This window comes from Salmo trutta, chromosome 18, assembly GCF_901001165.1.
Source record: "Salmo trutta chromosome 18, fSalTru1.1, whole genome shotgun sequence".
NCBI classification, from domain to species: domain Eukaryota; kingdom Metazoa; phylum Chordata; class Actinopteri; order Salmoniformes; family Salmonidae; genus Salmo; species Salmo trutta.
The window spans coordinates 45,402,840-45,425,208 of record NC_042974.1 but is presented as its reverse complement, the minus strand read 5'-3'; the positions used below and the strand labels follow the sequence as shown (position 1 = coordinate 45,425,208).

The 22,369-nt window shown below is 43.7% G+C and overlaps 1 protein-coding gene across 8 annotated transcripts in view; it reads left to right on the top strand.

Moving 5' to 3' along the window:
- dlg5a (discs, large homolog 5a (Drosophila)) overlaps window positions 1-21,897 on the top strand; it is a 63,556-nt gene extending 41,659 nt beyond the window's left edge. For 4 of the 8 annotated variants that reach the window (XM_029698749.1, XM_029698747.1, XM_029698746.1 and 1 more), the window contains 21 exons: window positions 449-552; window positions 2,039-2,131; window positions 2,573-3,646; window positions 4,258-4,378; window positions 4,646-4,799; window positions 5,297-5,433; window positions 5,728-5,817; window positions 6,483-6,651; window positions 7,576-7,653; window positions 8,414-8,576; window positions 8,906-9,039; window positions 9,345-9,509; window positions 9,642-9,828; window positions 11,328-11,476; window positions 13,441-13,611; window positions 13,730-13,923; window positions 14,919-15,062; window positions 15,918-16,045; window positions 16,431-16,540; window positions 19,204-19,313; window positions 19,501-21,897. In XM_029698749.1, the coding sequence (XP_029554609.1) occupies window positions 449-552; window positions 2,039-2,131; window positions 2,573-3,646; window positions 4,258-4,378; window positions 4,646-4,799; window positions 5,297-5,433; window positions 5,728-5,817; window positions 6,483-6,651; window positions 7,576-7,653; window positions 8,414-8,576; window positions 8,906-9,039; window positions 9,345-9,509; window positions 9,642-9,828; window positions 11,328-11,476; window positions 13,441-13,611; window positions 13,730-13,923; window positions 14,919-15,062; window positions 15,918-16,045; window positions 16,431-16,540; window positions 19,204-19,313; window positions 19,501-19,604 (3,779 nt within the window). In that variant the 3' untranslated portion in view covers window positions 19,605-21,897. Of the gene's footprint in view, window positions 1-448; window positions 553-2,038; window positions 2,132-2,572; window positions 3,647-4,257; window positions 4,379-4,645; window positions 4,800-5,296; window positions 5,434-5,727; window positions 5,818-6,482; window positions 6,652-7,575; window positions 7,654-8,413; window positions 8,577-8,905; window positions 9,040-9,344; window positions 9,510-9,641; window positions 9,829-11,327; window positions 11,477-13,440; window positions 13,612-13,729; window positions 13,924-14,918; window positions 15,063-15,917; window positions 16,046-16,401; window positions 16,541-19,203; window positions 19,314-19,500 lie in introns of those variants that run through there. The other 4 variants (XM_029698750.1, XM_029698748.1, XM_029698751.1 and 1 more) reach the window with 4 other exon arrangements.
- Window positions 21,898-22,369: the final 472 nt, after the last annotated feature.

Sequence of the window (22,369 nt, the reverse complement as noted above, 5' to 3'; positions counted from 1 at the left end):
ACAGTGGTATAGGTCTGAAGTGTGTAATACATATTGTATTCTCCTCTCTACTCCAGACAGTGGTATAGGTCTGAAGTGTGTAATACATATTGTATTCTCCTCTCTACTCCAGACAGTGGTATAGGTCTGAAGTGTGTAATACATATTGTATTCTCCTCTCTACTCCAGACAGTGGTATAGGTCTGAAGTGTGTAATACATATTGTATTCTCCTCTCTACTCCAGACAGTGGTATAGGTCTGAAGTGTGTAATACATATTGTATTCTCCTCTCTACTCCAGACAGTGGTATAGGTCTGAAGTGTGTAATACATATTGTATTCTCCTCTCTACTCCAGACAGTGGTATAGGTCTGAAGTGTGTAATACATATTGTATTCTCCTCTCTACTCCAGACAGTGGTATAGGTCTGAAGTGTGTAATACATATTGTATTCTCCTCTCTACTCCAGACAGTGGTATAGGTCTGGAGAATGGTGTGTTTGTGACGGCCCTCGTCCAGGGGAGTCCTGCTTCCAGGGAGGGATCTCTGACTGTTGGAGACAGACTTATCGCTGTGAGTCCCCCACCACCACCTCCATTTCTCCTTCTAATTTTCTTCCATCTCCTCCTCATTTTCCTCATACTCTTCATTCCTGTTCTTCTTCCTCCATCACCCCCTCCTTCTCCACCTCACCTCCTTATCTTCCTCTTCCTGTTTCTACTCCTCCTCTCTACCAACCTCTACCTCCTCCTTTTCCTTCACCTCCACCTGATTTGATCCCCTGTTCCATTTCGGTCTCTAGTGATTTGGTGACAGAAACAATGTTAGCCAGTCATCACTCTACCTGGCAGAATGACCTTCTCACTAATCATGATCCACCTACTGAATCTGCGGTCATAATCCTCCAGGTCCTTACTGTGAAGTTCTGCTGCTTAGTAAAACCACTCACGTTTTTAATGGCAGACCAAGGCTTGTCTCAAATTGCACCCTATTCCCTACAGAGTACTATTTTTGACCAGAGCCCATACGGCCAAGGTCGAAACCAATGCGCAATATATGAAATGGGGTGCCAGTTCGGACGCACCCCTGTTGACACCCTCAACTTTAATAGTGAAGCCTGGCTAGCTGATATGGGACATGATAGCTAAGTGTTGGTGATTAGCAAACATTAGACCAGATGTCAATCATGGTTGTGTATCGTCTTATGCCATGTCCTTGTAGTCGTTAATAGCTTAATGTAGCAGGTTATATTTCACATATACAGATATGTTTAATTATGTTAGTAAGAGAAGGACTTGAACACGCTGAACCAACAGTGACATATGCAGTCAGTGCACAATTTTGCATATGTCACAGCTGCACTCTTAATGCTCATTACTCCGACTAGACTCCCCAGATGGAATAACATGCTTCAAAGAGTACTGTTTCATTTTAGGTGTTAAAGTTCAGTAGTCTGATCTCTTATTTTTTGGTGGGGGTGGGCGGCAGGTAGCCTAGCTGTTAGAGCATTGGGCCAGTAACCGAAAGGCCGCTGGTTCCAATACCCGAGCCGACAAGGTGAAAAAATCTGCCGACGTGCCCTTGAGCAAGGCACTTAGCCCTAATTAGCAAGGCTCACGCTGTAAAACAACACCTTTCACTACACCTATCGGTATATGTGACAAATATTTTTGCTTTTAAAGACTCATTACCTATACATTACCTACTTTCCTGTTTCCTCTCCCTGCGCTCCTCTCCTCGCTGCAGTATTTTATAATTCATCTCAGGCCTATTGTCATGGAAATGTGGGGATTGAGAAAAGAGTGTGGGGGTGTTAAAGTTCTAAGAAGAACCACTGACCTAGATGTTCTAATAGTATCCCACTGCAGCAGCAGGCAGACTCAAATCTCTGGCACGGTGTTCTTCAGGTGCAGGGGATCTCTATTTGGGGTTGGGGTAGTTGAATTCTCAGTCTCTCTTGAAAGCAATACCACCTAGCAAAACTGTGTGTTTTAGAAGGATGTGTGGGAAGTGAGTAGTGTGTGTTCACTGTTTTTTATGTGTCCTCTGTTTCCCCCAGATCAACGGCATCGCTCTGGACAACAAGTCGGTGACGGAGTGTGAGACACTGCTGAGGAACTGCAGGGACTCTCTCAGCCTCTCTCTCATGAAGGTGAATCTAAAGTAGCTCCTCTACTAAGCTCCTTGAATGCACACTAGCCTCAAATTAGACTAAAGACAAGTTCTCCTCCAGTCAATGTGGTGCCACATAACAGCCTTATTTTAACATAGGGCTTTCACTTGAAGGTGAATCTAAACTTCACTGGCCTCAAATCAGCCTTAATTTAGACTCAAGTTCTCCTGAAGTCCATGTAGTGCCATACACTGCAACACCCTTATTTGATGCTATAGCGGGCACTCTTTTTAGGACAGCGACTGACTTTCTCAAGAACAAACATGTTAGATATTACTGCAGTGACTAGATTCCTGGATAGTGTAAACTTTATTTTGGGCGGAAAGTTTAGAGTTTAGGAAAAAAGGAAATGTGTGTTTACTCGTCTAGTGCTATTCCTAACACCCCCTCTCTCTGTCCTCTATCCTTTTATGTTCCCAGTTCTTCCCTCACAGTTCGTCGGGCCAGAACATCTTCGACAGCCTGCGTGAGTCATCGTCCAACAGCCGTCTCTCCGAGGTCCACTCCAGGAACAGTCGTAACCTCAAACACAACAGCTCCACACAGACAGACATCTTCTGCCCCGACACAGGTGGTAGTGTCAATGTCCAAGGAGAGAGGAGGAAGAGTAAGGGTGGGGAGGCCGAGGAGGGGATGGGCCCGTACGGGGACGTCAGGAAGCCCTTCTCCACGGGGTCTCTCCACGCCACCAGCCTCCGGCCGTCCTCAGACCTCGGTCTGGGTCCCCCGGGCCGCTACGGCCCCAGCGCCTTCCAGGAGTGCTGCTCTGGGTCCCCCTACGCCAAGCCCCCTCCACCCCCCATGACCTATGACCCCTCTAACCCTCCTGACTGCATCACAGTGGAGACCACCCTGGAGAAGAAACACAGCGGCGGCACCTGGCCGAAGATGATCGTAGGCGGGATGTCTGTCGCCGTGGATACGACCACAGCGACGACTCCGACCCAGCTGTCCATCTTCAAGTCACCCAAACAGAGGAAGTCCATCTTTGACACGGACACCTTCAAACCACGGCCTGAGACGGCTCCCCCGTCTTCCAAGATAGAGTACCTGTTGCCCAGTCAGCTGGTGGCCCACTCCCCGCAGCCCTCCAAGACGGAGTCTCTCTCCTCCTCCTCTACGGCCACACCCACCCCTCCTCCGCCACCTACCCGCAGCGATTCGTTCAAATTCCAACACAAACAGCAGAGCAATTCTGCCTCCGACTGCACGCTCACCTCCGATGGGAATGGTGGCAAGGGGGAGGCTGTTTCCATGGTTACCGGGGAGGGCCACGGGGAACAAGAGAGGGAACGAGAAAGAGAGAGGGAACGAGACAGAAACGGGAACCACTACTTCCTGGACGGGAAAGTGCTGACATCAAGGAAGTCATGTGATGAGGACATCGGACGCACCAGGGGGGAGGAGCCTGAGGTGAAGAGACCCCGCCCTAAATCAGCACCAGCTCTCCGACGCAGGATGACCCCCCAGTCCATCACTCTGCCCTCCTTCCAGGTCTGTTTGATGTTTAATGTATAGTGCTTTTCACTAAGGCTGGACACAATAGTCTGAAGTGGCTTCCTCGCTTCTCCTCTCCATATGCATTAACATTAAAGAACTGAACAGGTGAAGTCATCCTCTAATATGTTGCGTTCACCTACCTAGCCTATGATCAAGGAGAGGAGACAAGAAGTGCATGCCACTTAAGACTACTGAGATGCACCTTGTCTCAAAACACTTAATATAAAAAGAAAAACAGCAGCACTGTGGCCTCGCACCCAGCCAGTACTCCAGGGTGATACACGGCAGCCTTTTTGTGGCAGTATTTACAGCCCTTTCTGTGTGTGCCTCGCCACCAGGCTGCCTCAATGGTGATTGATGCCTCTGTATAGAGCTCCAGGCAATATGCAGCCCAGGACTCAAAGTGCTGAGTCCGGGGGCTGTGGTCTCGTCCCAGCACTCTTAAACAGCTCCTTCAGTTTATTTCTCGTCGTTCTCTTCTTTCTGTTTCTGGTCATTGGACTGTGACTGTGGTCCCACTCTGAAATGGGTCCTTCTCCTTATTCTCCTACTCTTTCTGTTCCTCATCATTAAACCCATTGATTTCTGTATCTGTCAACCATCAGAGCTACTCCAATGACGATCACTCCCCAGAGCCCAGAGAGATGCTTCGCTCCTCTCCCAACCGCTCTCACAGACACAGTGTGGGCTTCGTCTCCACCGTCTACAACGGTACCCTGCCTGCAAGTGAGTCACTCTCACACTTAAACACACACACTTTCCTCCTTTTTAATTAAAAAAAATCAATAATTTAGCCCCTTTTTCTCTTCAATTTCGATCTTGTCTCATCACTGCAACTCCCTAATGGGCTCCGGGGGCGAAGGTCGCGTCATGTGTCCTCAGACCCATAACACATTAATATCTGGAGCCTCTCTAGCCAGTGTGTGTTGCTCCTATTTAACCGGTGTGGTGGTGGTTGGGTTCTCTAATCAGTGCGTGTGTGTGTTCTATCAGACTCGGCCCATCGTGGCCTGGCCCCGTGTCCAGCGGTGACCGCAGTGATGAGGAACCCAGTCTACACAGTCCGCAGCCACAGAGTCCACACCAACAACTGTCCCTCTGTCTCCTCCCAGATCTGCCAACACCAGCACAACAACCAACACCCCAGGTAATTACCCCAGACAGAATAACTACCCCGAAAAATCAAGTGGAGCCCAGTCATTCTTAACGGGGGCAAATGATCGTTTAGTCTAAATTATTGGCTTGAAAATATGACATTGCTTAAGTAGGCAAATATTTAGTAGGAAACAACTTGGTCATCATTATGATGAAGGCAATGTTGCCTTTAGTAAGATGTTAGTTAAAAATACCTTGCAATGCTAACGTTAGCTAGCTGAAATCCGGTGCTCTCCCCTCAATGTTAGCTAGCTAGCTGATGTTATACTACATCTAAAGTCAATCTGACGACATTACAATGATGACCAAAGGTTCTCCTACTAATTAGTTGCCTCCTTTGGAGATGTCGTGCTGTTTGAGAATGCATTGAGTAGCACGTTCAGTCGTAGCACGTTCAGTCGTTCAGTCGTCCTTAAGATGACTTTCATAAAAGGCGTTAGTGACGCTATGTTCAATCCATGAATTATGTAGGAAGAGTGTGTGTGTCAGTCCGCAGCACCAGGGGCGTCTGAGCCTGGACCTGAGCCAAAAGCGTCCAGCAGCAGACTACTCCGAGTCCTCGTCACGCAGCAGCCGCACCTCCCATGGTACCAACTCACTACCCTCCAGTGCTCGCCTGGGCCTTGGTCAGTCACCCATGCACGCACGCCACATGCACGTGCACCTATTATACCTGCGCGTGTGTGCGCGCACACACACACAAAATACTTATATTATACACACACCACACACCATAATTATGTGTGTATGTATGTATATATGTGTATATGTATGTATGTATATATGCGTGTATATATATATACATACATACATACATACATATATATACATACATATATATACATACATACATATATATACACATACACTCGGACACACACTCGGACACACTCTGATGGACTTTTCCTCTATTGCATCAGATTCTTCCAGTAACGTCCAGTATCGGAACGAGAGGATAAAGATCCCCTCCACTCCCCGCTACCCTCGATCTATGCTGGGCTCTGACAGAGGTACATGGATGCATAATTGAACAAACAAATTAGTTAACAGAAATATTGATACGTGGGTGGATAGACAAATGAATGAATTAACAAATGAGTGGATGGATGAATGAACACGTATTAAGATGCCTATTCCCTGAATACTGTACCTCTCGACCAATATTACCTGACTCTGGTCCCAAGGGGACTTTAGAATGCTCATTTTCCACTCAACTAAATAACATTATTCCAAATCAAACAGCTGACTATACTTGTGTTTTCTATGAGGAGATGTGACAGCCCTGTTAGCAGGTCATTTAAAGGTGCTGCTCTGTAATCTACTGCTGAAAAAGCTGGAATCCCCACAGTCATAACACTAAACACAGGGAAACACTTAAACCATATAGATGTTGTGTCCTGGGCCATTAAAGCTGGGGGTTAACATGCTTGTCAAGATATTTACAACCTGGTTACCTGTCTGAGAAATGACACTGTAACTATGGACCAATTATCTCCCTTTCTCACTCTCGCATTCGCTCCACTACCATGTTTTAACTGTTGTGAGTATTTTAATTGTCATTCTTATAACCCTAGTAAAAACAAACACATTTTCCCTTGGGAATTAATGAAGTACGATCTCATCTTAATATCTCATTTAAAGTCTCTTACCCTCTCTCCCTGCCCCCCCTCTCCAGGCTCCCTGTCACATTCAGAGTGCAGCAGCCCCAGCCTCATCACTCCCCCCCAATCACCTCTGAACCTGGAGACTTCCTCCTTCGCCAGCAGCCAATCACAGAGCTCCATATCCACCCTGCCCAGAATCTCCGTCAGCCCTGTGCCAATTGGAGAGCGGAGGAAAGACCGGTAGGATGGGAAAGACGACAAACGTGAGATAGGGCTAGACGGTCTAAAACATGGTGTGGACTGGAGTGCCCCCAACAGTTTTATTTTCTCTTTTCCACTACTAGCAATCCTGATATAATTGGTCAAATAATCACTAAGCCCTATGTTAGCTGGCTGTATCACAACTGGCCATGATTGGGAGTCCCATAGGGCGACGCAGAATTGGCCCATCGTCGTCTGGGTTTGGCCAGGGTAGGCCGTCATTGTAAATAAGAATTTGTTCTTAACTGACTTGCCTAGTTAAATAAAGGTTCAATTAAAGCTAACTCAGGTGGACTAGTACTAAAATAGATTGAATAACACTGGTCTAAAGGAGTACAGGTAGGAAGTGTGTGATGCGTCAGCTATAATGCTCATGGTATATGCAGTATAAAGGTCAGTTGAGTGTTCCTTTCGTTTCTCCTTGTAGCCTGGTCCCAGATCTGTTTGTGCTTTAGCAAACTCCTCTGACCATGCCAGTGGAATGATCAAATTTTACTTGTCACATGCGCCGAATACAGCTGGTGTAGACTTTACCATCAAATGCATGCTTACGAGCCCTTCCCAACTATGCAGAGTTTAAAAATAAAATAAATACACAAAAATGGAGGATAGATGATAATAAGAATAAAATAAAGAACAGAGTAGCAGCAGCACATGATGAGTATAAAAGTGTGTGCAATGTGTACGTATGCATGTTTGTGTTAGAAGGGTTCGCTAAACACATGCAGAAGGAACCAGGCTATTTTCCTTTTGTAATATTTAGTTGTTTTCTTCTCACACCAGACCTGTTTGGCCTCTGCATTTCTCTCTGTTTTCTTTTACTGTCTGTCCTTCCTGTCCACTTCCTGTCTGTTTTTCTCTCGTTTCTTCTCTTCCATCTGCCGTGTGTGTAAATGTCTCCAGGTCTCTGCACCGTAACAGGTCTTTTCTGAGGATCCCTCTGGCTGCTAGGCCGAGGTTCTCCTCTCTCAGGAGCCTCAGGTTTGTTGACTGACTGACTGATGGTCTTACTGTTAACATGCTTGAGTGTTGGATAGAAATAGTGAAATTAAGATGTAGACACAGGCCCACTTCAGAAACAACTCCTTGCCCCCCCATCTTGTGATTAGGAGCCAGGAGTTGTTTCCAGGCAGAGCCCATAGACTTGGAATGTGTAAAGCATGTGTTGTGTGGTATTTTTCACCCCTGAACAGCAGCTAGGCCTACATCCCACTTCTCAGTTGAACAGGTCGCATGCCAGGTTTACATTAGCCTGCATTTCACGGAAAAGATCCAGAAAACATCTCAACTATTCCTCTTGAACCGGTATTGATAGACGTGTGCTGCGTCTCAATTGTCACTGACAGTTTTATGTTTGTATGGTTGGACTTGTTGAAATGATGTGGCCACTTGTTTCATGTGTGAAGTCCTCACTGAGGCTGCATGCTACTGAATGTCCGTGCCCTTTTGCAGATGGGATGGCATTCTGAGTGTGTTTGGGCCCAATGCTAGTCACCAGGCTGAATGTGAAGATAACTCTGTCCACCTCACAACCTCTGGATCTTTTGCTTGTCTTCTCCTTGTAGCACACAGTCTCTGTTATTTCTATCTGTTGGTTTTTCCTGTGATATGTAATATGTCTCTGTCTTGTGAAAATGAGTTTCATAGCACCCTAATCCCTATGTAGTGCACTACTTTTGGCAATACCCTCATAGGGGAGATGAGATGCGCCATGAAGTTTCTCATCCCTTCCTCCCGTCAGGCCGTACCTGGAGGAACCTCGTAATGTGATCGTTCAGAAAGGGGCGGAGCCTCTGGGCATCTCTATCGTCAGCGGCGAGAACGGCGGTATCTTTGTCTCCAAGGTAACCGGAGGCAGCATCGCCCATCAGGCCGGGCTGGAGTACGGCGACCAGCTCCTCGAGGTAACTTTCCTTTTTCATTGCTCCTTCCTGCCAGGGTTAAGGGTCATATCCGTTTCAGCTCAGGAGGAAATTATAAATGTGACGATGTAGACTGCAGCCAGTGCAGTCGCTTGCACATCTAGACTACACATTCTCCAGTTCCCCTCTCATGGAATAAAACATTACATTTAGCATTTTTGTCATTTAGCAGTTGTTCTTATTCAGAGTGACCTACAGTTAGCCGTTCATGCCTGAGAATGACAATTGAGAAGTGCTATTTATTTTCAGTGATTTTTTTTCAATAACATCTTACCTTTCTCTCTTCCTTTTCATCTCCGCTCCTCCTCCAGTATAATGGTATTAACTTGCGTAATGCCACAGAGCAGCAAGCCAGGCTGATAATTGGTCAGCAGTGTGACACCATCACCATCATGGCTCAGTACAACCCCCACATGTACCAGCTGGGAAACCACTCACGCTCCAGGTCATACACACACAGCTGGAAAACCATTCACAATCCACATAAAACAATTACATTTCTTCCCAGAGGTTAGTTTTTTAAATGAAAGGTAATCAAAGACAAAATGTTACTCATTCATAGTTCAGAAGTAGTGTAAAGTTGACCTCCGACCATGCCATTTATTATGTAAATCCCAAAGTAATCATTTGAAGAAATATACAGGCATCATTTGGCACCTCTATCCCATTTAAATAGATGGCACCAATCTCTCCCATTCATTTGACTTGAGGTATTAAGGTTTCTGTTTCCCTCTCTCTTTGCGTGTGTAGTTCTGGTCTGGAGCCGGTGAGCAGCCAGTCAACTCCCCAGGGCAGTGGAGCCACCACCCCTGACAACCACTCTACTATAGACACTCTGAGTGAACAAGACGAAGGAACACTCACCCCCTCCTCCAAACAGACCACCCCTACAACTAGTCCTCACAGCTTCATCAGGTAACACACACCTCTGACTGCTCCAGCCTCTCTAACCTAATGTGTGTTTGTATTGCAGGGGTTGGATACAGCAGAAGACACATTTCCGTTTCGTAAGGATTAGTAAAGTATTCTTGTTCCCTCCCCCTCCAGGATGTTGTCAGAGGGTAGTCGTAAGGTGTGTGAACCACGGGTGGTGACGGTGCGCAGAGCCCAGGGGGCAGAACTGGGGCTGGGGCTGTGTGGAGGGAACCTCCGCGGGGTCTATGTAGAGAGTCTGGAAGAGGACAGCCCTGCTAGGGGAACAGAGGGGCTGCAGCCTGGGGACCTCATACTGGAGGTAGGTTATACATAAACCAGCATGTGCACAGATTTGATTTGAGACACTAGGGATGGTGTTTTGAAAAAATGTCGCTATTCGAATAGTATTTATTTTTGTTGGATATCCGGATATTCAAAATTATTAATATATTTTTTAAAAAATGTAACGGACGTTTTTAACCTGAGCATTGCTGCGCGAGCGAGAGCCTGGCTCTATTGCTTCAGCGGCTTGTGGAGTTTATATGGGGCGGTGTGTGTTGCGAGCAGACAGAGGGAGAGAGCGAGACACAAAGTACATTTTGCTACAGCCAAGACTAGCTAACTTGTAGCAGTCACAATGTTATTTTATAACAGTGCCTGTCTTGACTGGAGTAGCCTACAGAAGCTAGCTAGCTACATACTTTTTAGCATTTTCACTAACCCTAAACCCTTTTTCTAACCGTAACCTCGGTCTCCTAACCTGCTATGAAAAAGTAACTTTGGTATCGAAGTGGCAAGAAAATAGTTTTCCCCCAGCTATAGCTAGCTAGGCTAATTAAGGCCATATGCTGCACTTTCTCCCCAACCCCATTCAAATAAAACAGCCTACCTGTTGGTTTCTCATTATAGCCTACTCCTTCTCATTACCCTAGCTTTTAATTCCAATTTTTTATTCCATCTTGCGTTGCATTAGTGAACGCTCACTCCACTTGCTACGCATTGAGCTGCTTTGATTGGCCAACATTAACAACAAGCTATTCACGTGAAGGCTACCGGTCTTTATTTATGGGGCGCACGGTGCACGTCAGAAAAACAACATTGAAAAGTTTGCTTCATTAAATGAAAGATTTGAAATGTCATGGTATATCCTTGTATGTAACAATGTCACATGGATATTTTCAAGCCTTTTCAATGTTAAAATCAGTTTAAATTAGGCTAATATTTTTTTTTTATTCCCGTTCAGATATTTTGAATAATCATGCACATCCTTACACACACACACACACACACAGTGTATAGTAACTTTTTTTTCTAAGTGAACATTTTGCGCCCTGCAGTATCTCTTCCGTAGCTCATTACAATTCCTCCTGCCTGTCTTTGTTCTTTCATCGATTGCCCCCCTCTTTCTCTATCATGACATACTGTGGTCGATCTAACTCATACTATCCCATTCCTGGCATGCTCCCTCCCTGTCCCTATAAGCTCTGTTCTCCAAACAGACCTAGAGCTTTTTCATCAGGACAGAACACGCAGTAGAGCTTTCACCTTTCATCCCCCTGGCAATTCTCCTCATCTTCTGTCATCATCCTCCTCCCCCCAGAATGAATCAATAGACGGACACTTCATACAGCCAAGGGGTTCCCCTCCTCCTTTCCTCTTCTCTCTGTCTCTCTCTTGTGCACGCTCACACTCTCTCTCCCTCTTTTCGTTCTAATTTGTTACGGTTGAAATTTGAACGTTTGTTTTCATTTGTTTGTGTAATGTCTGGTGTTGACCCAGTAAAGGTGATTGTAAATTCAAATTCTCTCTCTCTCTCAGTATGGGTCAGTAAACATGAAGAACAAGACAGTGGAGGAGGTGTATGTAGAGATGCTAAAGCCAGCCGAGACGGTCACTTTCAAAGTCCAACAACGACAGGACGACTTCAACATTGTCAAAGACACACCGGGGGACGGCTTCTATATCAGGTACACACACATATCCTGACCAAGTACCTGTTTTTCATGATTCCCTCTATGCGATCTACTGTACCTCCATGCACCTCCACTTCTATGCCTTCAGAAAGTATTCTGTGGGGCGGCATGTAGCCTAGTGGTTAGAGTGTTGGACTAGTAACCGAAAGGTTGCAAGATCGAATCCCCGAGCTGACAAGGTAAAAATCTGTCGTTCTGCCCCTGAACAAGGCCGTTAACCCACTGTTCCTAGGCCATCATTGAAAATAAGAATTTGTTCTTAACTGATTTGCCTAGTTAAATAAAGGTTAAAAAAATAAACATTCACACCAAACTACAAAAAATACTTTATTTTTCTATTTTTTTTTAATGAACAATAAAACAGTATCTTGATTAGATGAAAATTCAACCCCCTGAGTCAGTACTTGTCAAAATCACCTTTGGCAGTGATTATCAGTAAATGTAGTCTTGGGAAGCAAATCCAGTGTATATTTGGCCTTTTGTTTTAGGTTATTGTCCTGCTGAAAGGTGAATTTGTCTCCCAGTGACTGAACCAAGTTTTCCTCTAGGATTTTGCATGTGCTTAGATCTGTTCAGTTTCTTTTTATCCTAAAAAGCTCCCTAGTCCTTGCCGATGACAAGCATACCCACAACATGATGCAGCCACCACCATGCTTGAAAATATGATGGGGGGTGGTACTCTGATGCGATGGATTTGCCCCAAACACAACGCTTTGTATTCAGGACAAAGAGTTAATTTCTAAGCAATATTTTTAGTGCCTGATTGCAAACAGGATGCATGTTTTGGAATATGTTTTACAGGCTTCCTTCTTTTCACTCTGTCATTTTATGTTAGTATTTTGGCATAACTACAATGTTGTTGATCCATTCTCAGTTGTCTCCTATCACTGCCATTAAGTTCTAACTTGTTTTAAAATCAACACTGACCTCATGGTGTACTCGCTGAGCGGTTTCCTTCCTCTCCGGCAACTGAGTTAGGAAGGACGCCTGTATTTTTGTGGTGACTGGATGTTTTAATACACCATCCAAAGTGTAATAAGTTAACCATGCTCAAAGGAATATTCTGTCTGCTTTCAAAAAAAAATGTTTATTTTTATTACACATCTACCAATAGGTGCTTTGAAATGGGCTTGAAATTCACTGCTTGACTGAGGACCTTACTGATAATTGTATATGTGGGGTACAGAGATGGGGTAGTCATTTAAAAATCATGTTATACACTATTATTGCACATGTGCAACTTATGTGAATTGTTGAGCACATTTTTACTCCTGAATTTAGGCTTGCCATAACAAAGGGGTTGAATGCTTATTGACTCAAGACATTTCAGCTTTACATTTTTTTTATTAATTTGTAAACATTTCTAAAAACGTTCCACAATCTCTATTTAATCCATTTGAAATTCAGGCTGTAACACAACAAAATGTGGAAAAGGTTGCGCACATGTCTGTCACTTTGCATCTATGTAGGCTCAAGGCAGACCATACAGTAAATAAAGGCTGTGAATGAAGAGGAGTAGGGGGAAGTCTGTGTTGGTAAGTGCAGCTGTTTTGTTAGAAGTCTGTAGAAAGCTGAGAGGTTGTGTCCCAAATGGCACCCCATACAGCACCCATTTTTTTATTTTTTTATAAACCAGGCCTCATTGGGCTCTGGTCAAATGTAGTGCACAATATAAGGAATAGGGTGCCATTTGGGACTCGGCTGGAGTCTCTGCATGGCAGCCGCAGTCACTAGTCATACAGGCCCGGGTCGTGATGTCATCGGCACTAAATATGCACACAGCTCCACAGATACGCTTCGAAAGAGTTATGGGGCTCCAACCATACTGGGTGCAGGGTCGCACACACACTAACCCTCTCTTCCTTCCTCTCCCTCCCTCCCTCCCTCCCTCCCTCCCTCCCTCCCTCCCTCCCTCCCTCCCTCACTCTTTCTTCCTACCCCTCCCTCCATCTCTCCAGAGCACTTTATGAGAGGATAGTGGAGGCAGAGCTGGACCTGAGTTTTAAGAAGGATGACATCCTGTATGTGGATGATACTCTACCAAAGGGAAGCTTTGGCACCTGGATGGCCTGGCAGCTGGATGAGAACGCACAGCAGATCCAGAGAGGACAGATACCCAGCAAATACATGTGAGACACACTAAGACATGCAGACGCATACACACACACACACACACACACACACACACACACACACACACGTCATGGCTCTTGTGTAATTATATTGTTTCTCTGTGTGCCTGTGCAGGATGGACCAGGAGTTCTACCGTAGACACAGTATGACAGAGCTGAAAGACGACAAGGACAGTAAGAGCCTCTCTGCTGCCGCCAGGCGATCCTTCTTCAGGAGGAAGCACAAACACAAACGCAGCGGCTCCAAAGATGGCAAGGAACTGGTGGCTCTGGACGCCATTAGCACAGACTCCATACCATTCCTAGAGGGTGAGGGGACACACACCTTCACATGGATAGAGAATTGGGCTGGAGTGTGTAACTACCTAGAGCAGTGGTTCTTAACCTTGTTGGAGGTACTGACCCCCACCAGTTTCATATGCGCATTCACCGAACCCTTCTTAATTGGAAAAATAAAATTCAAAACATAGGTGTATATATTTTACTGGTGCACAAAATGAACCGTGCATCAACATCAGTGTTCAAAGAACAAAACCATTAAAACATGATTTTCACACAAAAACAAAAACATAATAATGAATATTTACTGCAAATCAGTGTGACTTCTGCTGTTGCCTTTCAGAGACCAGTTCAGAAATGCGCGGCTTCACCTTGGCAAGATGCTGTGAGGATCGGTTTGTTGATGGGTACAAAGCCGAGAACAGGCAGAGTAGCCTTTTCATCGAATCTGGCTCTCTTCACCTTGAATTCAGCGAGCGTTGTGTTCTTGTATTGTCCATCTCCATGCAGCTTAAGGAAGTGTTCTCTTAGTTTTGCCGGTGCTAGACTAGAATTGCTCAACTTGGCATTGCAAATCATGCAGTTAGGACGCTGACTCTCATCACGTTCCGTTATACATGTGAATCCATATTGTACATATTCGTCCGACCACTTTCTTTTTTTGCTCGACATAGTTAGTATGAAGGGATTAAAATATTAAGAAATCACACGACGCACCATCACGACAGTCACAATTCGACTACTGAGCGCGCCAAATTCCCTGCAGCACAGATAGGCCAAGCGATGTTGCGTGATCACCTGCAGCCAATGATGGCCAAGCGGGGCGTGTCATCACGAATCATATGAGTCGGGTGTGTGTCTTGACCTCCGCCGAACCCCTGAGACTGACTCACCGAACCCCTGGGGTTCGATCGAACCCAGGTTAAGAACCACTGACCTAGAGGCTAGGTGCAACTGATTTTGGTATTGGGCATTTGTGTGTGTGTGTGTGTGACCATGTATATGTGTGTCTCACTCCCTCTCAGACTGTGTGAGCCTGGCGTACCAGCGGGTCCAGAAGATAGAGTGTGCGTCTCCCAGGCCGGTTCTGATCCTCGGTCCTCTCTCAGACCCCGTCAAGGATATGCTGGTCAAAGAGTCCCCCGGGAAGTTCTGCAGATGTGTCCTGGGTGAGTAAAGTACAACACAGTACCACAATATGATACTAACAATACATTACAACAGCGTACACAAGCATCTACAAAATAGGCCTACCCCAACTTGCTGACTGAGCACAGTTCACTCAGGACTGATTTTTTTAAGTCCTAGAGATTGTTTTCCAAATGGCACATTATTCCCTATATAGTGCACTACTTTTGACCGGGCCCTGGGGATAGGCTGCCATTTCTGACAGACATTGTCTTACTTGCACTCCAAAAGCCACCTTTGTCTTAAAATAATTAGAAAATAAGACATACATTTTAGTCATTTAGCAGATGCTCTTATCCAGAGTGACTTAGTGTATTCATCTTAAGATAGCTGGGTGGGAAAACCACATTTCTTAGTCATAGTGAGTACATTTTTCCTCAAAGGAGCTATCAGCGAAGTCATTTCAAGTGCGAGTGTTAGTTTACGAAAAGCTTTTTTGTACCATGGTCTTGTTGTGGATGGGAGCTTCGACTGGGTCAATTGTGCGCCGCCCTATGATACTCCCGGTTGTGACACAGCCTGGGATCTAACCCGGGTCTGTAGTGATGCCTCAAGCTTTGCGTTGCAGTGCCTTAGACCACTACACCATTAGGGAGGCTCTCTGTATTCCATTTTCAATAAATGTGCAAACATTTCTTTAAATATGTTTTCACTTTGTCATTATGGTAGTGTGTGTAGACATTTTTGCAATGGAAATTAGATTTTTTTTTTTTATTGGAGAAGTTGAGGTAGTCCCTCGCTGTTTCATTCTGTTTTCTGATGTTTGGTTCCTAATGAATATAACCCTGGTGTTACTGGTTTTCTGTGATTCTGACGTCGGCCTGTGGTTTCCTCAGAGGTGATGAAGGCGTCCCAGCAGGCTATAGAGCGCGGCGTCAAAGACTGCCTCTTCATCGACTACAAACGCAGGAGCGGCCATTTTGACGTGACCACCGTGGCCTCCATCAAGGAGATAACAGAGAAGGTACAGCGTCAGGGCTGGTCTAGGATAAGTTTTACCTTTTTAAGATGATAGTGAATAAGATTATATGAACTGGGGGACCTGATCCTAGATAAACATTCCTCCTTCGTTACATCCTCTTCTCTTTTGTCAGATACAAGTGTTCCCCTTTGATATTTCAGAATTTGTGAAAGGTGGGTCAATTTCTAAATGTAGCATTTTAAAGATGTGGTCAATTAATAGCAGATTTTATGCCACCTCAAAAGAATTCCTTGGGTTTTTGGATTATCACAATTAACAACGTTCTGTGGTACCGGAAGTGAAGTCTCTTTCATTTGATCCATTCTGAATGTAGTATGATCTTGTTGTACCTTAAACAGAACTGAACTAAGATGTCCTCCTCTCCCAGGACTGTCACTGTCTGCTAGACATCGCCCCCCACGCCATCGAGAGGCTGCACAGCGTTCACATTTACCCAATCGTCATCTTCATCCGCTACAAAAACTCCAAGCAGATAAAGTAAGTAGCCAGCCAAACCCATCATCTTCAAAGACCTTTAGTGTTAAAACATTGTAGGTCTTTTAAATGTGATCTTTAGTGTGTTTTCTCCATTTCTACTTGGTGGTTGAGTTCACAGAAAGCTTTTGTGTGTGGGATGTTCCCATGGGTCAGTAAATCATTGGACAAATTAATGGGATGTAAGGATGTTTAGCACTATTTAAAACTACAGTATAATAGTGTTATAATCCCCAGGCTCCTTTTCTTCTCAACTACCCACCACCACCACACACACACACACACACACACACACACACACACACACACACACACACACACACACAGAAATCTCCTGGCTGTATCTCTGTTCTTTGATAACTTACTCTCCTTCTTTACCGGTCAGTAATGAAGAGATTGGATAGATTTCCTCTGTACCATGGTACCATTAATCACTCAACACTAATAGGCTTGTCCCAGTAGTGAGTTGAGTTGTAGTGCCATGTTTTGGGGATTTAGAGAGATCGATCTATTATTTATAAAATATATTGAATATATTGTATAGATCAATAAATACAAAGGCTATTAAAATAGGGGTACTTTTTTATTATTATTTGTACATATACTGTATAGTATGTGGCCCTAAGTTGTATCATTACAAAGATACAGTTGAAATCGGAAATTAGCCAGATATATTTAAACTCAGTTTTTCACAATTCCTGACATTTGATCCTAGTAAAAATTCCCTGTCTTAGGTCAGTTAGGATCACCACTTTATTTTAAGAATGTGAAATGTCAGAATAATTGTGTAGAGAGTGATTTTTATTTCAGCTTTTATTTCTTTCATCACATTCCCAGTGGGTCAGAAGTTTACATACACTCAATTAGTATTCGGTAGCATTGCCTTTAAATTGTTTAACTTGGGTCAAACGTTTCAGGTAGCCTTCCACAAGCTTCCCGCAATAAGTTGGGTGAATTTTGGCCCATTCCTCCTGACAGAGCTGGTGTAGCTGAGTCAGGTTTGAAGGCCTCCTTGCTCGCACACACTTTTTCAGTTCTGCCCACAAATTTTCTATAGGATGAGGTCAGGGCTTTGTGATGGTCACTCCAATACCTTGACTTTGTTGTCCTTAAGACATTTTGCCACAACTTTGGAAATATGCTTGGGGTCATTATCCATTTGGAAGACCCATTTGCAACCAAGCTTTAACTTCCTGACTGATGTCTTGAGATGTTGCTTCAATATATCCACGTTTTTCCTCCCTCATGATGCCATCAGTTTTGTGAAGTGCACCAGTCCCTCCTGCAGCAAAGCACCCCCACAACATGATGCTGCCACCCCTGTGCGCCACGGTTGGGATGGTGTTCTTCGGCTTGCAAGCCTCCCCCTTTTTCCTCCAAACATAACCATGGTCATTATGGCCAAACAGTTATATTTTTGTTTCGTCAGACAAGAGGACATTTCTCCAAAAAGTACGATCTTTGTCCCCATGTGCAGTTGCAAACCGTAGTCTGGCTTTTTTATGGCGGTTTTGTAGTAGTGGTTTCTTCCTTGCTGAGCGGCCTTTCAGGTTATGTCGATATAGGACTCGTTCTACTGTGGATATAGATACTTTTGTACCGGTTTCCTCCAGCATCTTCACAAGGTCCTTTGCTGCTGTTCTGGGATTAATTTGCACTTTTCGCACCAAATTACGTTCATCTCTAGGAGACAGAATGCGTCTCCTTCTGAGCGGTGTGACGGCTACGTGGTCCCATGGTGTTTATACTTGCGTACTATTGTTTGTAGAGATGAACATGGTACCTTCAGGTATTTGGAAATTGCTCCCAAGGATGAACCAGACTGGTGGATGTCTACTATTTTTTTCCTGAGCTCTTGGCTGATTTTCTTTTGAATTTCCCATGATGTCAAGCAAACAGGCACTGAGTTTGAAGGTAGGCCTTGAAATACATCCACAGGTACACCTCCAATTGACTGAAATTATGTCAATTAGCCTATCTTCTAAACTTCTAAAGCCATGACATCATCTTCTGGAATTTTCCAAGCTGTCAACTTAATGTATGTAGACTTCTGACCCACTGGAATTGTCATACAGTGAAATAATCTGTCTAAACAATTGTTGGAGAAATGACTTAACATGCACAAAGTAGATGTCCTAATCGACTTGCCAAAACTATAGTTTGTTAACAAGAAATTTGTGGAGTGGTTGAAAAACGAGTTTTAATGACTCCAACCAAAGTGCATGTAAACTTCAGACTTCAACTGTGTACAAGGACCTTGAGCATTCTCCAGTGGCAAACTGTTATCAGGGGAGCTGTCTATATTAAAGAAGATTATTAGCTAATCACATCCTATTAGTATGTCAAACATTTGAGGATTCCATTGATCATTTATCTAAATAAAAAGTGTCATTGGTGTTACTCAATTTAAATGACATTGTGAGCTAAATGAATCATCATAACACTTTAGTAAATCATTTTTAAAGGGTTAATTACCCAAAATGTCATACCCAAAATGTCATACCAAAAAAACACTGCAATTCAAGAGCGACCCAGAGGCTGTCTTTTAATACTCTAAACAGGCTTCCTTTCCTCTTGTACTCTGCCAACTTCTGGGAGAAGAGCTTTGTCTGTGTGTTAGTAGCGAGCCTGTGTCCTAATACTTTGTGCTGGTTTCCTCTCCTCAGGGAACAGAAGGATCCAGTGTATCTGCGGGACAAGGTCTCTCAAAAACATTCCAAGGAGCAGTTTGAGGTTGCACAGAAGATAGAGCAGGAGTATAGCAAATTCTTTACAGGTTGGCATATTGCACTGTACTGTTGTCTGTCTGCGTGTTTGCCTTTGGCTATGCCCGTGTATGTGGGTAGATGAGTGTCTGCATGTGTGGCATCTTCCCCGATGAAGACAGCTTAAGTGTGTGGCTTTTCTTTTTATGTGTGGCATCTTCCTACCTTGTTAACAGTTTGTCTGCTGTATCTTTCCAGGTATTGTCCAGGGCGGCACTCTTCCCTACATTTGCACTCAGATCATGACAATAGTTGATCAGGAACAGAGTAAGGTCCTGTGGACTCCCCTTGGCTGCTCCTAGAGGGTGGAGACCACCACTGCACCCTGCGTCACTTTCCTCTCATTTCCACTCACAACAAACACTAAAAAACCTTCCACACTATACCAACAGGTACACTACAGTGAGCTATTACACATGTAAACTAGTGATATTTTTGTTATATAGTTTTATTATGATGTTGAATCGTATCTTAACCAGAGCCTCTTATTATTCTGTGTATTATGGAGCAGGTTGGTAGCACTGACAGTTGATGTTAAAGTTAATTCGGTCTTCCTTAAGGGTTTAATGGTTGTGTTTTTGTAATGTTGCGTTGTATGCATCTGTTTACAGTAAAAAAAATAGTCTTGAGTATTGGTGTTAAATGTTCTGCTTGAATGTGCATTACACCCCCCCCCCCCCCCCCCCCCCGATGACGTAAAGAACCCTGACCCAGAATCGGCCCCAAACAAACCTGTGTACCAAATGACATCAACCTGTTTTACACACCACGTTCAATGACTGACAACTAATAATGTATGAGTGTGTGTACGAGTGATAGTTTATCAATAATATAACTAATTACTTTGTTGGTTGGATTGAGTCATGGATTTTGATGTTTTGAAGTTGATGCCATAGAAATAAAACCTGTAGAACAGATATAAAGCTCTCCAAGCGACATTTGTCTTATCTGTAAAAAAAAAAAGTTATCCGAAAGTTGATTTTGGATCGGTCAAATCAATCAATTCTTGCTTCAGACCAAACTTCTATGTGCACCATGTGTGCAACAGTGTATCAATCAATTCAATTGTGTTTCTATAACAAAGAAAAAGCCATGAAAATCAGCCGTAGCGAATGGTGTCTGTTCTACTCGTTATGTTTCTATGGTCACTGTATGTGAGTGGACAGTTTACAGGCCTATCGGAAGTGCCTTCTGTCGGAGACTTGGTCCAAAAACAGACCCCCAGCCCTTACCCATTCAGATCTAATGAAACAGGATAAGTAGAAGCAATATGGAGGTAGAACCTCCCCACTGCCCATTGGAAAGCTAGGTGGAGCCATCACCATGTTGTTTACACCTATCTGGTACCTTCAGATCTGTAAACACCATAGTGTTAACACTATAGATCCACTTACAATGTTAAGTGTTAACACTAAAGATCTGCAAATAAACACTATAGAGCGTAAACACTATAGATCTGCAAGGCTCGGGCTTGTTTTGGGGCGGGGCAGTACAGAGCATATGACAATGGTAAGGTTGTGAGGGCGACCACCTCAGAATGCACTCCAGGGCTAGACAGACCACTGTGTCTCGATCACATGCTATCTCTTGGTCACATATTTAAAGACGCTATAGAATATAACAAATATATGTGTGTAGGAGTGTACATACAAACTCACAGGCACTTGAGTACCTGTATGTACAGTATGCAGATGCATCTGAAATCTTATATTAGATGTATTTTGACTAGGTCTCGGGCCTAGGGAAGTTCAACAGTTAAGTCATGTCTTAGCAGGTATTAGCATGTTTTTTAACGGTTTTATTTTCGTCTTGTTTTGTGGTTTGTTGTCAGTCACTTTTTAAATGTACTCACAAATCAGAAAGACACCATGGAGCAAATGTGCAGGGGAAAATCTTAAAGAAAATACTTTTTTTTTCTTCCTTAAATCTGTTGAAATGTTGTTTTTTTCATTATTTAATTTCTTTATTTTTTTATCCAAGAGGCACAAAAATATTGCTATTGTCCCTCATTCTTCTGTCATCCTTGAACCCCGTTCTCCTGTATCCTAATGTTGTGCCAAAATCCAGTACGTCAGTTTTATCTTTTTATTTCTGTTTTGCACTTGTTATTCTGTGGACCTTAAAACAAATAGCTGTTTCCCAGTAGACTTTATAAATAAATAGGTACTATATAATTTTTACTGTAACTAATTCACATTTTAAATGTATCACGTCAGTTCCTTACATTTCATTGATGGCCTTTTTATTCTTTAACCTTGATTAGAAAACAACTGACAGATTGCTCCTCCTTAGTTGCATTCTCGATGAAAAAGGGATTTCTTGCACAGTTTTTCAAATGAAAATCGGACATGAAGTTTGACTATTGGGCTATATGATTAGGCATAGTAAGTAAAATTGTAATGTAACCCATTTTCTGAGTAGATAGATGGTTTAAAATTAGAAGAGGGATGCCACGTAACATGGTTCTATTTTTAGGAGGAACGACTAGCTGCCAGGTACTGTTCTCATTGCGGTTTTCTTTATTCAAAAGAATGATTTGTATCAAATGTTGAGACATTAACATGAGAATAAAAATCTTTTTCTGTATCACGACGACATGGCTTCTGTGTCAGACTCTTTAGTGGGGACTCACACTTGGCGACAATGGTGATACTATCAGCAACCAGTCATTTTCAATAGAAGAAGACATGAGACACAGCGACTTAACGTTTGGCAACTGGAGAGCTAGCAACCGGTGTTCAACATTTCACAAGTTTATAAAGATTTCAGCAATGTGACTGCACAACAGCCAATTGGGAGACCCCAGCTCTTGCAAGCAAGCTTTGATATTGGCTAACAACCAAACTGCCGTCATGCATACTGTTGGAAGGATACACCCACCAGGGGAGATCTCCCTGACTTGATTGCTGATTATCTCGGCAAGTCTGAGTCCCCAGTTATTAGTCTCTTTCACTCTCTCCCTGTTCTTGAATGAGTTACAGTTAGCAACCTTGTTTCATTCAGTGCTAGGAAATATTAGAATTTAGACCACTTAAAGGTCCAATGCAGCTGTTTTTATCTCAATATA